Source organism: Pan paniscus, chromosome 1 (assembly GCF_029289425.2).
Source record: "Pan paniscus chromosome 1, NHGRI_mPanPan1-v2.0_pri, whole genome shotgun sequence".
Lineage (NCBI taxonomy): Eukaryota > Metazoa > Chordata > Mammalia > Primates > Hominidae > Pan > Pan paniscus.
The window spans coordinates 213,756,595-213,769,690 of NC_073249.2; the positions used below are offsets into that span (position 1 = coordinate 213,756,595).

Below are 13,096 nucleotides of genomic sequence, written 5' to 3' on the forward strand. Positions count from 1 at the left end.
GTAATTCTCCTCATTTTTCCTTTCAAAACCTTTGTCTTCCTTTACCTCCCCGAATAATCTCACATCTATTCCCATGGCTTTGCTCATTTCATAATAAAAATCCTTTTTTTTTTTTTTCCTGTGCAGTCTCTTTCTCTGTTAAGTAGACCATATATTTTGTTGCCACACAAGATGAGTAACCTGGTTTTATGGAGAGAAAGGGACAAAAGAATCCCAATCCTCATCAGCTAGGGGTGATATGAAGGTCAGGATTATTCTTTGTCATATCTGCACCTGCATATTGCCAGTGAAAACCTGCAGGTCACATTAGGTAGACTTCCAAATTAATCATCTGTGGAAGGTCTTATGATTGGCTTACATCCTGTCCCTGAGTAAAGAATCTGATCTTGACTTCATGAGTGCCTGAGACTCTTCAAGTAGACTGATGAAGGCTTCACCCAGTGACACTGAGAAGGACACTGATTTGATTCTGATCGTGAAGTTTTGCTGGTTGTCTTGCAAGGAAAATATTTTTGCCTGTCATGTTGTCATCTAAAGTCAATGATTGTAACCTCTGTATTGTCCCTTCCAATGGAAAAAACAAAAACAAAAAAGCTCAACTCTATTAGAGCCTTGCCAGGATAAAACAAAAGAAAATTAAAAAAAAAACAACTGATAGGAGGAGTCCCATTCCCTTCTTTCAACCTTTCTTATAAAAAGCATTCCAACTTGTAACAGACTTTGGAAAACACTCATTTTGTCAGTGTGTGTCTTCCAGGTCGATCCTGACATTTAGCTTCCAATGAAGCTTTATTTAATTATTTCTGCCTCAACTACCTTAACGTCTATTGACAACAGGTTGCACGGTAATGGTTGGAATTGGGGTAGGAAGAAAAAATATTTCTGTGTGTTTTATAAAGTAATCCTTGCATGCCATCTCCATTGAAGAAAGAATAGTTTCCTCTCCAAATATGTCCTGAGTATTGATGCATCCAATAAATAAAACTATTATTTCATACAGTAGAGCTATAGATGCATTCTATTTGCCTCTAGAGTTTCCAATGAACCAGTGCCTAGTTTCAGTAAGTTCTCTGATTATATGGCAGAGGGTAACATGGTCATGTTCTGACTCTATGTCTATGTCGATATCTATAGCATTCCCATCTACATAATGCGTGTCAAACCAAAGAGTTTGATTCTAGTGGGAGTCTGGAACACTATCTAGGTTAGACCCAGTTACACTAATGTTTTCTAGGCATAGAGATAAATTACCAGTAATGAAATCAATAATAGTCATAGGCCACCCAGTTGCACCTATAGCTTGTTCTCAGTACCAAGTCATTTAATTATCAATATTAACCAACCTTCCAAAGGAAGGATAACAAACCTTATCATGAAGTTAGCATCCTCAATTGCTACCCAACTGTGTATGAGAGCAGCTTCTACTATTATTTGTGATCCTTCCCTTTCATGTAAATGACTCCATAGCCAGCAATTGCTTTGGTTAGTGAGAGTGGCTACATTTTGAACAGGAGACCTTAGAAAGTGTTTGCTTTGAGTGGTGAAAGTACCTAACAATATAAAATACAGGTTTGAGAATTTTGTGTTAATACAAAACAAAACCAAGTCTCAGTCAATGGAAGAAGATCAAATGGAGTCTTGCTCCATTGTCTTGGAAAAGCTGTCTACCAGGTGATGATGTGTGCTTCTAGGGAAGGCTTTTCCTCAGATATCTTTACGTTTCAGTAATCTGGTACGGTCCCATCCATTGCTGCTCATGCGCAGATTTCCCTTGGTGTCATTACCAAAGGATGCAATCTCCAAATGCTAGGGCAGGAAGATCTAAGCATCACTGAAAGTCTCCTTCACCTACTGGAAATAGTCTTTGAAATTCTGCATCAAGGTCTTGCAGTATTGATTCATATTGTTACTGAATGATGGGATCACTCTCTTAAGTGCATAGAACCCAATACTATGACACTATCTTTGAGAAAAGAAAAGAAGATTCGGCCTGGTGTGGTGGCTCACGCCTATAATCCCAGCACTTTAGGAGGCCGAGGCAGGCAGATCCCGATGTCAGGGGTTCGAGACCAACCTGGCCAACATGGTGAAACCCCGCTTCTGCCAAAAATTCAAAAATTAGCTGGGTGTGGTGGTGTGTGCCTGTAATCCCAGCTACTTAGGTGACTGAGGCAGGAGAACCCCTTGAACCCGGGAGGCAGAGGTTACACTGAGCCAATGTAGCACCACTGTACTCCAGCCTGGGCAACAGAGACTCTGTCTCAAAAATAAATAATAATAATCCAGTTTCCTTTGTCAGTTTAGCTAATTTTCGTTTAAAGATACCATTTGTTCACTCAACCTTTACAGAATACCAAGGATAATGAAGTTAATGCTAGTGTCATTGGATCTGTAAAATTTTATCTGTGTGATAACCTGCCCAGTAAACTGAATTCTCATACCATTAGAGATTTCTCCAGAATTGTCCCAGAAAGGAAACACATTTTATAATCACTTATTTGCTATGACTGCATCATCAGCCTTTCTAAAAAGGTAAGCTACAACTCATCCTGAAAATGGAAACACAATCACAAGAATTTTAGCCTTTTTACACGGCTCACTGTCATCATTGGTCCATGACAACCCCCTTTCTTGCAGCTGTATATGTGTATGTCTACTTATTCATATCTATATCTTTATCTATCTGTTTCCTTTTATTACCATTATTCACTTCCACTCCCCTTTCCATATATAGCCACTCTACTCTTTGAGCTAGCCTTGAATTTGCATGTGACCTTATATAATATAAGTATATGGAAAGTATATAGAATATATACTTGCATTTTTATGTGTATTTATTTTAATCCACATATATGCTATAGCGTAGGGTGCTAGAGAAGAGGGCCTCACAATTAATTGTCCAGTCCTGGACACTTTGGAGAGTGAATAGACATGCTGTTATAATTATTATCAGTAGTTTTTTTTGGAGATGGAGTCTTGCTCTGTGGCCAGGCTGGAGTGCAAAGGTGCTATCTTGGCTCAATGCAACCTCCACCTCTCGGGTTCAACTGTTTCTCCTGCCTCAGCCTCCCAAGTACCTGAGATTACAGGTGCCTACCACCACGCCCGGCTATTTTTTGTATTTTTAGTAGAAATGGAGTTTCTCCATGTTGGCCAGGCTGGTCTCGAACTCCTGATCTCAGGTGTTCCACCTGCCTCGGCTTCCCAAAGTGCTGGGATTACAGGTGTGAGCCACCGTGCCCGGCCTCTCACGTGCCTTTTTAAGTTGCTGGGAAAATGACACCCAGGTTAATTTATGGCCATTGTGGGAATTATTGGAAATCTTTAAGACTGTTTTTCTTACAAAACCACAATGGTAGGATTAAACAGTCTGAATGGGATGCTAGCATGTAGAGCCTTCTAAACTCTTTCTCTCCCTCTTTGAGGAATTTGGGATCTGCCTACTGATTACAATTAATTGGATTTTTTTTAACTGCTTGGTTAAGATTTTTTTTTTTCGACAGAGTCTGACTCTGCTGCCCAGGCTGGAGTACAGCACTGGTGTGAGCATGGCTCACTGCAGCATCAATCTTCTGGGTTCAAGGGATCCTCCCACCTCAGCCACCCAAATAGCTGGGACTACAGATGCATGCCACCATGTGTAGGGAAAAGAAAGAGAGATCAGACTGTTACTGTGTCTATGTAGAAAAGGAAGACATAAGTAACTCCATTTTGACCTGTACCCTGAAGAATTGCTTTGCCCTGAGATGCTGCTAATCTGTAACTTTGCCCCAGCCTTGAGCTCACAAAAACATGTGTTGTATGGAATCAAGGTATAAGGGATCTAGGGCAGCGCAGGATGTGCCTTGTTAACAATATGTTTACAGGCAATATGCTTGGTAAAATCGTTGCCATTCTCCATTCTCGATAAACCAGGGGCACAATGCACTGTGGAAAGCCACAGGGACTTCTGTCCTGGAAAGCCGGATATTGTGCAAGGTTTCTCCCCATGTGATAGCCTGAGATATGGCCTCTTGGGATGGAAAAGACCTGACCATCCCCCAGCCCGACACCCGTGAAGGGTCTGTGCTGAGGAGGATTAGTAAAAGAGTAAGGCCTCTTGCAGCTGAGATAAGAGGAAGGCCTCTGTCTCCTGCCTCCCCCTGGGAATGGAATGTCTCAAGATAAAACCCGATTGCAGATTTGTTCTATTCTGAGATAGGAGGAAATCTGCCCTGTGGTGTGGGGTGAGACATGTTGGCAGCAATGCTGCTCTGTTATTCTCTACTCCACTGAGATGCTTGGGTGGAGAGAAGCGTACATCTGGCCTACATGCACATCCAGGCAGAGTACCTTCCCTTGAACTTATTTGTGACACACATTCCTTTTCTCACATGTTTTATGCTGAGCACCAGTCCCCTGGGCCCACTGTTCTTTCTCCATACTTTGTGTCTTATTTCTTTTCTCAGTCTCTCGTCCCACCTGATGCGATATACCCACAGGTGTGGAGGGGCTGCTCCTCTTCAACCATGCCCATCTCATTTTTTAAAAAAGAGGCAGGGAATTGGTGGCTCACTGGTGTAATCTCAGCCCTTTGGGAGGCCAAGGCAGGTGGATCACTTGAGGTTAGGAGTTCGAGACCAGCCTGGCCAACATGGTGAACCGCCGTCTCTACCAAAAATATAAAAATGAGCTGTGCATGGTGGCGGGTGGCTATAAACCCAGCTACTCAGGAGGCTGAGGCATGAGAATTGCTTGAGCCTGGGAGGTGGATGTTGGAGTGAGCTGAGATTGTGCCACTCCATTCCAGCCTGGGTAACAGAGTGAGCCTCCATCCCGCCCCTCAAAACAAATGTTTTGTAGAGATAGGGTTTTGCCATGTTGCCCAGGTTGGTCTCGAACCCCTGGGCTCAAATGATCCTCCCGCCTTGGCCTCCCAAAGTGTCGTAGTTACAGGCATGGGTCACTGCTCCCACCAAGAATTTTTTTTCTTTAAATTGCTGGTTTAATAAGGACTTGTTTATTTTGAGGAAAAAGGTCCCAAACATCAAGCTGTTCACAAAAATAACCCACAGTATCAACTTTAGAAAACACATTTGAAGACTATAACACCAATTATGTTTCTGAGGATGCATTTGACATGCCTGCCAACTCTCATTCACAAAAATACATTGTTAGATTTTTGTTGAACTGCCCCACACAGCACACTAATATGGAGTGTAACACACATACTTGTAACTCCAAGCTGCTATCAGGAGCTACTCAACTCAATGAGATTGCCTTTGCAGTTAGGGAAGCAACTACTGAACTTATGTATGAAAGAAAAGAACCGTATTCCCTGCATAAAAATTATTTTGGAGACAGTTGATAAAAACCATACATCCTTTTTACTGTTAAGTCATAAAGAGGTGTCAAAATTAAAAGCAAAAATTACAGGGTAAGACTTAGGAAAACTACTAGGGGTGTCAAGGGAAGTGAAAATGGGACTAGGCGCAGGGCAATATGAATTAATGAATGTGGGAAGGACAAGGATGGGGAGAACAGTAAGCATGTGCTGAAGATACTAAGGGAGAGGATCTGGTGAAAAATTTGTTGTTAGACAAGCTCCTAGGTAAAGAAACAATGGGATAAGATTTCTCAACCCCACTATGTGCTTAAGAGTCATCCTGGCCATTGGTGCTGTCTCTGTCATCCTCTCCTTCCTCAGCCTCTTTTTCATTATTCTTGATCAACTCCAGCTGGTTGTCCCCCGATCTTCATTATCATCATCATCCAGTGGGTCCCCCTCCTCAGCAGAGTCATCTGCACCCCCCTCAGACTCCATCTTCACATGAGTCTCATCGTTCTTCATGGAGCTACTGCTCTGCTCCTCTTCTGACTTAGCATTTTTCACCTCTACCTCTTGTTTGCTCTGTTCCTTTTCAATTTTTTCCAGGTTTTCCAGGAGAGAATCCACTTTCTGTTTTATCTGGGTCAACTCCTGCTTAATGGCCTGAAGGTCATCTCCTTTCAGCTTTCCAGACTTGGAAGATCCCCGCTTTCCACTCTTAGAATTGAAGCCACTTTTGCCCCTTCGTGAGGTGTTTCCTGATACGTGCTGACGTTTCGAGGGCACTACAGTCAGAGTAATGGGAGGAGGAGGAGGTACACGTGCTGGGAAACTGTACATCCCATCATAATAATGCCGTTGAAAGCCATAGTCCAAGTCAAAAGAGGAGCCGTACATCTCCGCTGCTGATCGTTTCACACCTGCGTTTCCTCGGTTCACTTTTGGCTCTGCAGCCAGGTTAATATCTACAACTTGGCTAGCAATCATTCTGCCATCCTCTCCTGCTACAGCAGCCCGGGCATTTTTCTCCTTATCATATTGAACGAAGGCAAAGCCCTTATAAACAGAGCAGCCCTCAATTTTGCCATACTTGGAAAAGATCACCTCCACATCCGATATCTTGACAACAAGAGTGTTGAGATTCCCAATGAACACACGGGAGTTCATGGAGTGAGGATCCATCTTGTTGGTAATGTTGCTGGCCATTGTGTTGGATGATAAGGTTTCTCCAAAAGCCAAAAACAGGAGGAGGGAGGGAGAAGAGATTCGATTCTAAGTCTCCTACTGCCGGGTTCTACGTGGAGAAGCTGACTGCGGCTCGAGGCCAGAAATGTGGCCACAACAGCTCAGTCTTCCTCTCTTCACAAAATGGCTCCCAACAAGAATTCTGAAATGACGTAAAGAAAAGCACAATCAACATTTTTGAAATAAAGACAAAATTGCATTTAGAAAAAAAATCAAAGCTTGAAACAGTGCTCTAGAATAGCGTGGTAGCACTTTTACAGTTTCTGGTTAATTTTCTTTTTGAGATGGAGTTTCCCTATTGTTGCCCAGGCTGGAGTGCCATGGTGTGGTTTGGCTCACTGAAATTTCTGCCTCCTAGTTACATGTGATTCTCCTGCTTCAGCCTCCTGAGTAGCTTGGATTACAGGCACTCACCACCATGCCCAGCTAATTTTTGTATTTTTAGTAGACACGGGGTTTTGTCATGTTGGCCATGCTGGACTCAAACTCCTGACCTCAGGAGATCTGCCCACCTCAGACTCCCAAAGTGCTGGGATTACAGGAGTGAGCCAGCACGCCCAGCTACAGTTAGCATTTCTATACATACCTTCTAAATGCTGTGGAATACCATCACACCACTTTTACAGTTCCAGTGAATTAGTTTGTTTTTTTCTGCGATGTACTCTGAGTGTGTCACCCAGACTGGAGTGCAGGGCCCTGAGCTGGGCTCCCTGGAAACTCTGCCTCTGGGCTTCAAGTGATTCTCCTTCCTCTGCCTCCAGAGTAGGTAGGATTACAGTCATGCATGACCACATCTGGCTAATATTTAAATTAATTAATTTATCAATTTGTTTATTTTTGAGTCAGAGTCCAACTCTGTCACCCAGGCTGGAGTGCAGTGGTACGATGTCGGCTCACTGCAACCTCTGCCTTCTGGAGTCAAATGATTCTTAATTTTTGTATATTTAGTAGAGACATGGTTTCATTATGTAGGCCAGGCTGTTCTCGAACTCCTGACCTCAAGTGATCTGCCTGCCTTGGTGTCCAGCAGTGTTGGGATTACAGACATGAGCCACAGCACCTGGTCCATTTCTGGTAGAAAATTTTCAAAATAAAAAATAATGGCATCGATTTTAGGGAGTCCCTTTAGTGTTCCCCCAGCATGTTCATGGTGTAAACTGAGAATGGAGGCTGTCTGGGCCCACAGGACACTCATTCTGAATGCTTTAGCGTGGTAAGTGACAAGAAATTTTTCCTCAAAGAGGTAGAGCTTGGATTTCAGGATCCTCAGTGGCACTGTCCAGTGGTTCTGGGATTCAGTGGAGCGAAGGATGAAAATTAATGGGTCAATGGTCTCTTTGACCCCTCCTTCCTTGGTGTTTGGAAGATATTCTTCCTGGTTTCCTTGGAAGCAGGAGAAGAAGTATAGATGTGAGGCCACCAAGCACAGTGGAATTGGGGTAAAGTGGTAATTTTTCTACCTCTACCAGAGCAATGATATTGGTCCTAGGGGAAGATGAGGTGATTGTGTTTGCCCTGAGAGTGATACATTTTCCCTGGATTTGTCTTCTAGAGATTTTTCTTGAAGATCCATCAGGATGAGCATCCAGGCCCCACCGAGACTCCTGGAGCTGGCAGGGCAGAGCCTGCTAAGAGACCAGGCCTTGGCCATCTCTGCTGTGGAGGAGCTGCCCAGGGTGCTCTATCTCCCACTCTTCATGGAGGCCTTCAGCAGGAGACACCTCCAGACTCTGACGGTGATGGTGCAGGCCTGGCCCTTCACCTGCCTCCCTCTGGGATCGCTGATGAAGACGCTTCATCTGGAGCCGTTGAAAGCATTGCTGGAAGGGCTTCATATGCTGCTTACACAGAAGGATCGCCCCAGGTGAGGTGACCCAGGAGGGCTGATAGATAGGGCTTAGGTGTCCAGGGAAAGAACAGCAGGGTCAGGCAGAGAAGTAACCCAAGTGTGGCCCAGAGTCTTCTGATGGTGTTGGCGAGGAAGCTCAGGGAGGCTTTGGCCATTGTCCAGAACCTCAGAGAAAGGACTGCTCACAATAGAGGGTCCACTGTGGGAACAGAAACCGGCTTTTACTCAGGGGAAGGTAAAGGGAATAGAAGTGGGGACCAGTCAGAATCCAAAGGGAAAAGGGATTGAGAAAAGACAAAGAGAACAGGGAGCACTGAGGACAGGAGCAACTGATTTATGGGATGAGAATGAAAGCAAAGGTCAGGGATGAGTCCTTCTAAATTCTGAGCCTCTCCCTTACTTTATCCATAGGAGGTGGAAACTTCAAGTGCTGGATTTGCGGGATGTTGATGAGAATTTCTGGGCCATATGGCCTGGAGCCTGGGCCCTGTCCTGCTTCCCAGAGGCCATGAGTAAGAGGCAGACAGCAGAGGACTGTCCAAGGACGGGAGAGCACCAGCCCTTAAAGGTGTTCATAGACATCTGCCTCAAGGCAATACCCCAGGATGAATGCCTGAGATACCTCTTTCAGTGGGTTTACCAAAGGAGAGGTTTAGTACACCTGTGCTGTAGTAAGCTGGTCAATTATCTAATGTCAATTAAATATCTCAGAAAGTCATTGAAAATAATGTGCACATGTACCCTAAAACTTAAAGTATAATGAAAAAAAAAAGAAAATAATATACCTGAATAATATTGAGGAGCTGGAAATTCACAACACGTGCTGGCCACATCTGATAAGAAAGCTTCGTTGTTACCTGAAGGAGATGAAGACTCTTGGCAAACTCGTTTTCTCCAGGTGCCATCATTACACGTCAGATAATGAACTCCAGGGATGGTTAGTCGCCAAATTCAGCTCTGTGTTCCTCAGGCTGGAACACCTCCAGTTGCTTAAAATAAAATTGATCACCTTCTTCAGTGGGCACCTGGAACAGCTGATCAGGTGAGAAAGGATTGTGCACTTTGTATGCAGACCACAGCACAGACTTGTTCTGTTACAGCAAACACTAGAAGGCATGTACTGTGTGCCAGCCAGTGGCAACGTCACAGTGAAGGGGACACCAGAATGTCAACACATTGTCCCATTCAGTGTTCCATGTCCTGGAGTGGCTATCACAGGATCACTGCAATAAGGGCAGAGGGGTCACCTGGGGTAGAAGCTAGAGAGGGACATCATGTACAAGCTAGTTAGTGGGGGTTTCAGCTCTATTGGGGGTGCACGTGTGAATTTCCTGTTACAAAGTGTGTTTCAAGTTGATATGATGTCAAAGAGATAATAGAGGAGGGTATGAAAGGAGGGAAAGCACATCAAACCTGTCCATTTCACAATAGAAGGTCTGTCCTCACCAGCTTGGTGATCACGAAGGATCCTGTCTCTAATTCCCTGTTTGTAAAAGGTTGTTTTGAACTCCAGGAAAGGTAATTGACATGGGAAATGTGTGCTTCGGGGATGGAGGTGAGGGAGTAGGCATGAGAGTGGTAAAAAGTGACAGTTGGTTTGCAGATGCAGGCATGTCAGGGAGCCCCTGCTGACATGTAGCCCTAGCTGATGTCCCTAGACCTTGCTCAGTTGAGTTCTTTGTGCACATCTCCCACCGGGTACCTGTGGCCCAGAGATGAAGTTTTCTGCTAAAAGATGAAAAAAAAAGGCTTCAGAGATTTCATGGCCTTGAGCCAATCACACAAGCAATGGTGAAAGGGCTGAGGCTAAAATGGGACAGCCCCTGAACGATCAGGGTCCTCATCATGCAGCAACTTGCATGAGGACCATCATCAGATGGTGGCAACAAACTTGTGTTTGGTTGAAGCAGGTATTTTCCTTGAGGTTATTCCCCACTACCTTCATCTAACTGGTACCATTGCCCAGAACTAACTTCTTGATCTCCACAGGTGCCTCCAGAACCCCTTGGAGAACTTGGAATTAACTTGTGGCAACCTATTGGAAGAGGATTTGAAGTGTCTCTCCCAGTTCCCAAGCCTCGGTTACCTAAAGCATCTGAATCTCAGCTACGTGCTGCTGTTCCGCATCAGTCTTGAACCCCTAGGAGCTCTGCTGGAGAAAATTACTGCCTCTCTCGAGACCCTCGTGTTGGAGGGCTGTCAGATCCACTACTCCCAACTCAGTGCCGTCCTGCCTGGCCTGAGCCACTGCTCCCAGCTCACCACCTTCTACTTTGGCAGAAATTGCATGTCTGTTGACGCCCTGAAGGACCTGTTGCGCCACACCCGTGGGCTGAGCAAGTTAAGCCTGGAGACATATCCTGCCCCTGAGGAGAGTTTGAATTCCTTGGTTCGTGTCATTTGGGAGATCTTCACCCCACTTCGGGCTGAGCTGATGTGTACACTGAGGGAAGTCAGGCAGCCCAAGAGGATCTTCATTGGCCCCACCCCCTGCCCTTCCTGTGGCTCATCACCGTCTGAGGAACTGGAGCTCCATCTTTGCTGCTAGGGAAGGCGCGCCTAGCGGGGTAGAGAAATCCAAAGTTCTCTTCCAGGCACTTGGACACTAAAATCTACTATGTAGGTGCAAACTATTTTTCTCTTTTCTTATTTATTTCATTTTTTAATAATTCCAAAATTTTTATGAAAGACAATTTGAGACAGGGTTTCTCTGTGTTGCTCTGGGATCCTCCTGCCTCCGCTGGGCTTATGGGATCCTCCTGCCTCAGCTTCCTAAAGTGCTGGGATTACTGGCGTGAGTGACTGTGTCCAGGCCACATGCAGCTTAAAGGAAGCACAGGGAAGTGCTCAGTGTGAGGGAAAAAAACATAACAGCAGGGGGCAAGGCTGAAGGAAAATATTGAGGTGACATCAATGAGAACTTCAGGGACCCGTGTCCTACAGAGTCGGAAAGAGAAGCTAAAGTTCTACAGTGATGAGAATGTTATCCCTGCAAGGATGGTTACCAAGGAATATCAGCAATAAAGAGCCCCTGAATGAAAACTTTTAACCTGTTGTAGCAATTTATCCACCAGAAATATCTAGTTATTGAGTTACTGATGGAAAAAGAATGAAATACTACTTTGTCTGTGATTGAGTTTCAGCTGTAGAACATCAAAGCAACCAAATAAAATTTGATCATTTTAAATATTTCCCACACATTCTTTTTCTTTGTTTTGTTTTGGAGGCAAAATCTCAGTTTGTCATTTAGGCTGGAGTGCAGTGGTGCAATCTGGGCTCATTGCAATCCTTTCCTTCAGGGCTCAAGTGATTCTTGTGCCTCAACCACTCAAATAGCTGGGACTGCAGGCACGTTCCACCAAGACTGGCTGATTTTTGTATTGTTAATAGAGATGGGGTTTTTCCATGTTGATCAGCCTGGTCTCAAGATCCTGGCTTCGAGTGATCCACTGACCTTGGCCTCCCAAAGCGCTGGGAAAACAGGCATACAGATGATCTCCACCCATTCTTTACTTCTCTTCAGTCATCAGTTTTTTTCTTACTTTTTTGCCCAAGGGGAGCAGCTCGGTCAGGCGCGAAGGGACGGGCAGAGAGGGGCCCCAAGGAGAAGATAGGAATGGGGTGGTGCCACGCTCGCACAAGATGTGCGGATGCCAGGCCCAGAAGGCATAGCTGGGGCCATCCATCAGGGGGCCAGGGTGAGAAGCAGAAATGGCACCTGCCTCAAGGACCTGGCCAGCTATCTGGCCACTGTGCCCATCCTGCTAACAGTGTCAAACTCCCAGGTCTTGAAGGGAGGTTCTATGCGGATCCACCCCATGCTGTGTTTCCGAGATCCGGCCCCCATAGGGGTGACCAGCCCGATTGCTGGGCCTGGGAACCATGAACCACTCCTGGAGGCACCCCCGTTGACTGGGTCATGAGGCAGGCCTGTGCTCCATTTCCCTGAGGCATCCAGCTGTGCCAACCACACCCTCTCATGGCAAAATGGAACCTTGTCTCAGGTCTGGAGTCTCCACCACAGCCTCTACTTCACTGCTCACTGCCTGCTGTTAGCCTGCAAGCTCCTGGATGATAGTGCAGTTGGGGCTGGTTAAACCACACCCAGGAGCATTGGGTTTGTTTGTGCGGGGTTGGCCAGAGCTGCTGTGTACCTGCTTCTCAACTGTCACTTCTGCAGGGAAACACAGAGAAAGGGCACAGCCAAGGCTGCGTACACTTCAGAGCTGATGGGAGCCTGGGACAAGAGGGAGTCCTGGTCCTCCTGAGTTGGCAGGTCAGTAGCTCCAAAGATGCAACTGAAGCTGTCCAGGTCACAGTTACCAAATGAGGTCCCCCAGTACTCTCGAGGGTCCAGGAGATCCCCCCTTCTCCTGCAGCTTGGGGGTGTCCGCTCTCACTGCCTCATCTCTCATGGCACCTGCTCTAATTTTGGAGTGTGGTTGTGGTCAAGCCCAGATGCTGTCACAGCCCAGGCGGGTCTGTGCACACTCGGGTCAGTGCTGATGCACCATCCCACTGCTGTCTTGAACCCTCTGGACTTTGGGCCTTGATGAGTGTAGGAGGGAGGCTGAGGGGTGTTGCGGACTGATCAGCACTGGTCTTTGGATGCTCCTTGGTACAAGTGACCTGGACTCCATGGTTGGTGGTGGGAGGCAGACAGAATCCTGGACAGGAAGGTGAGGGTCACTGGT

The 13,096-nt window shown here is 45.8% G+C and overlaps 2 protein-coding genes across 3 annotated transcripts; one reads left to right on the forward strand and one right to left on the reverse strand.

Moving 5' to 3' along the window:
- Positions 1-5,656: 5,656 nt before the first annotated feature.
- LOC117977904 (heterogeneous nuclear ribonucleoprotein C-like 1) lies at positions 5,657-6,514 on the reverse strand. The gene has a single exon (XM_055098212.2). It carries the CDS (start codon positions 6,512-6,514, stop codon positions 5,708-5,710), a length of 807 nt encoding a protein of 268 aa, XP_054954187.2. The 3' UTR covers positions 5,657-5,707.
- A 1,583-nt stretch (positions 6,515-8,097) lies between these two features.
- On the forward strand, positions 8,098-11,160 carry LOC117978013 (PRAME family member 2). 2 transcript variants are annotated; one of them, XM_034950949.3, is made up of 4 exons: positions 8,098-8,417; positions 8,814-9,122; positions 9,175-9,444; positions 10,392-11,160. In XM_034950949.3, exons 1-4 carry the CDS (start codon positions 8,131-8,133, stop codon positions 10,948-10,950), a joined length of 1,425 nt encoding a protein of 474 aa, XP_034806840.3. In that variant the 5' UTR covers positions 8,098-8,130; the 3' UTR covers positions 10,951-11,160. The 2 variants fall into 2 exon arrangements, with proteins under 2 accessions (XP_034806840.3, XP_063452214.1); XM_063596144.1 differs by lacking the exons at positions 8,098-8,417; positions 8,814-9,122; positions 9,175-9,444 and adding an exon at positions 9,790-9,920.
- Positions 11,161-13,096: the final 1,936 nt, after the last annotated feature.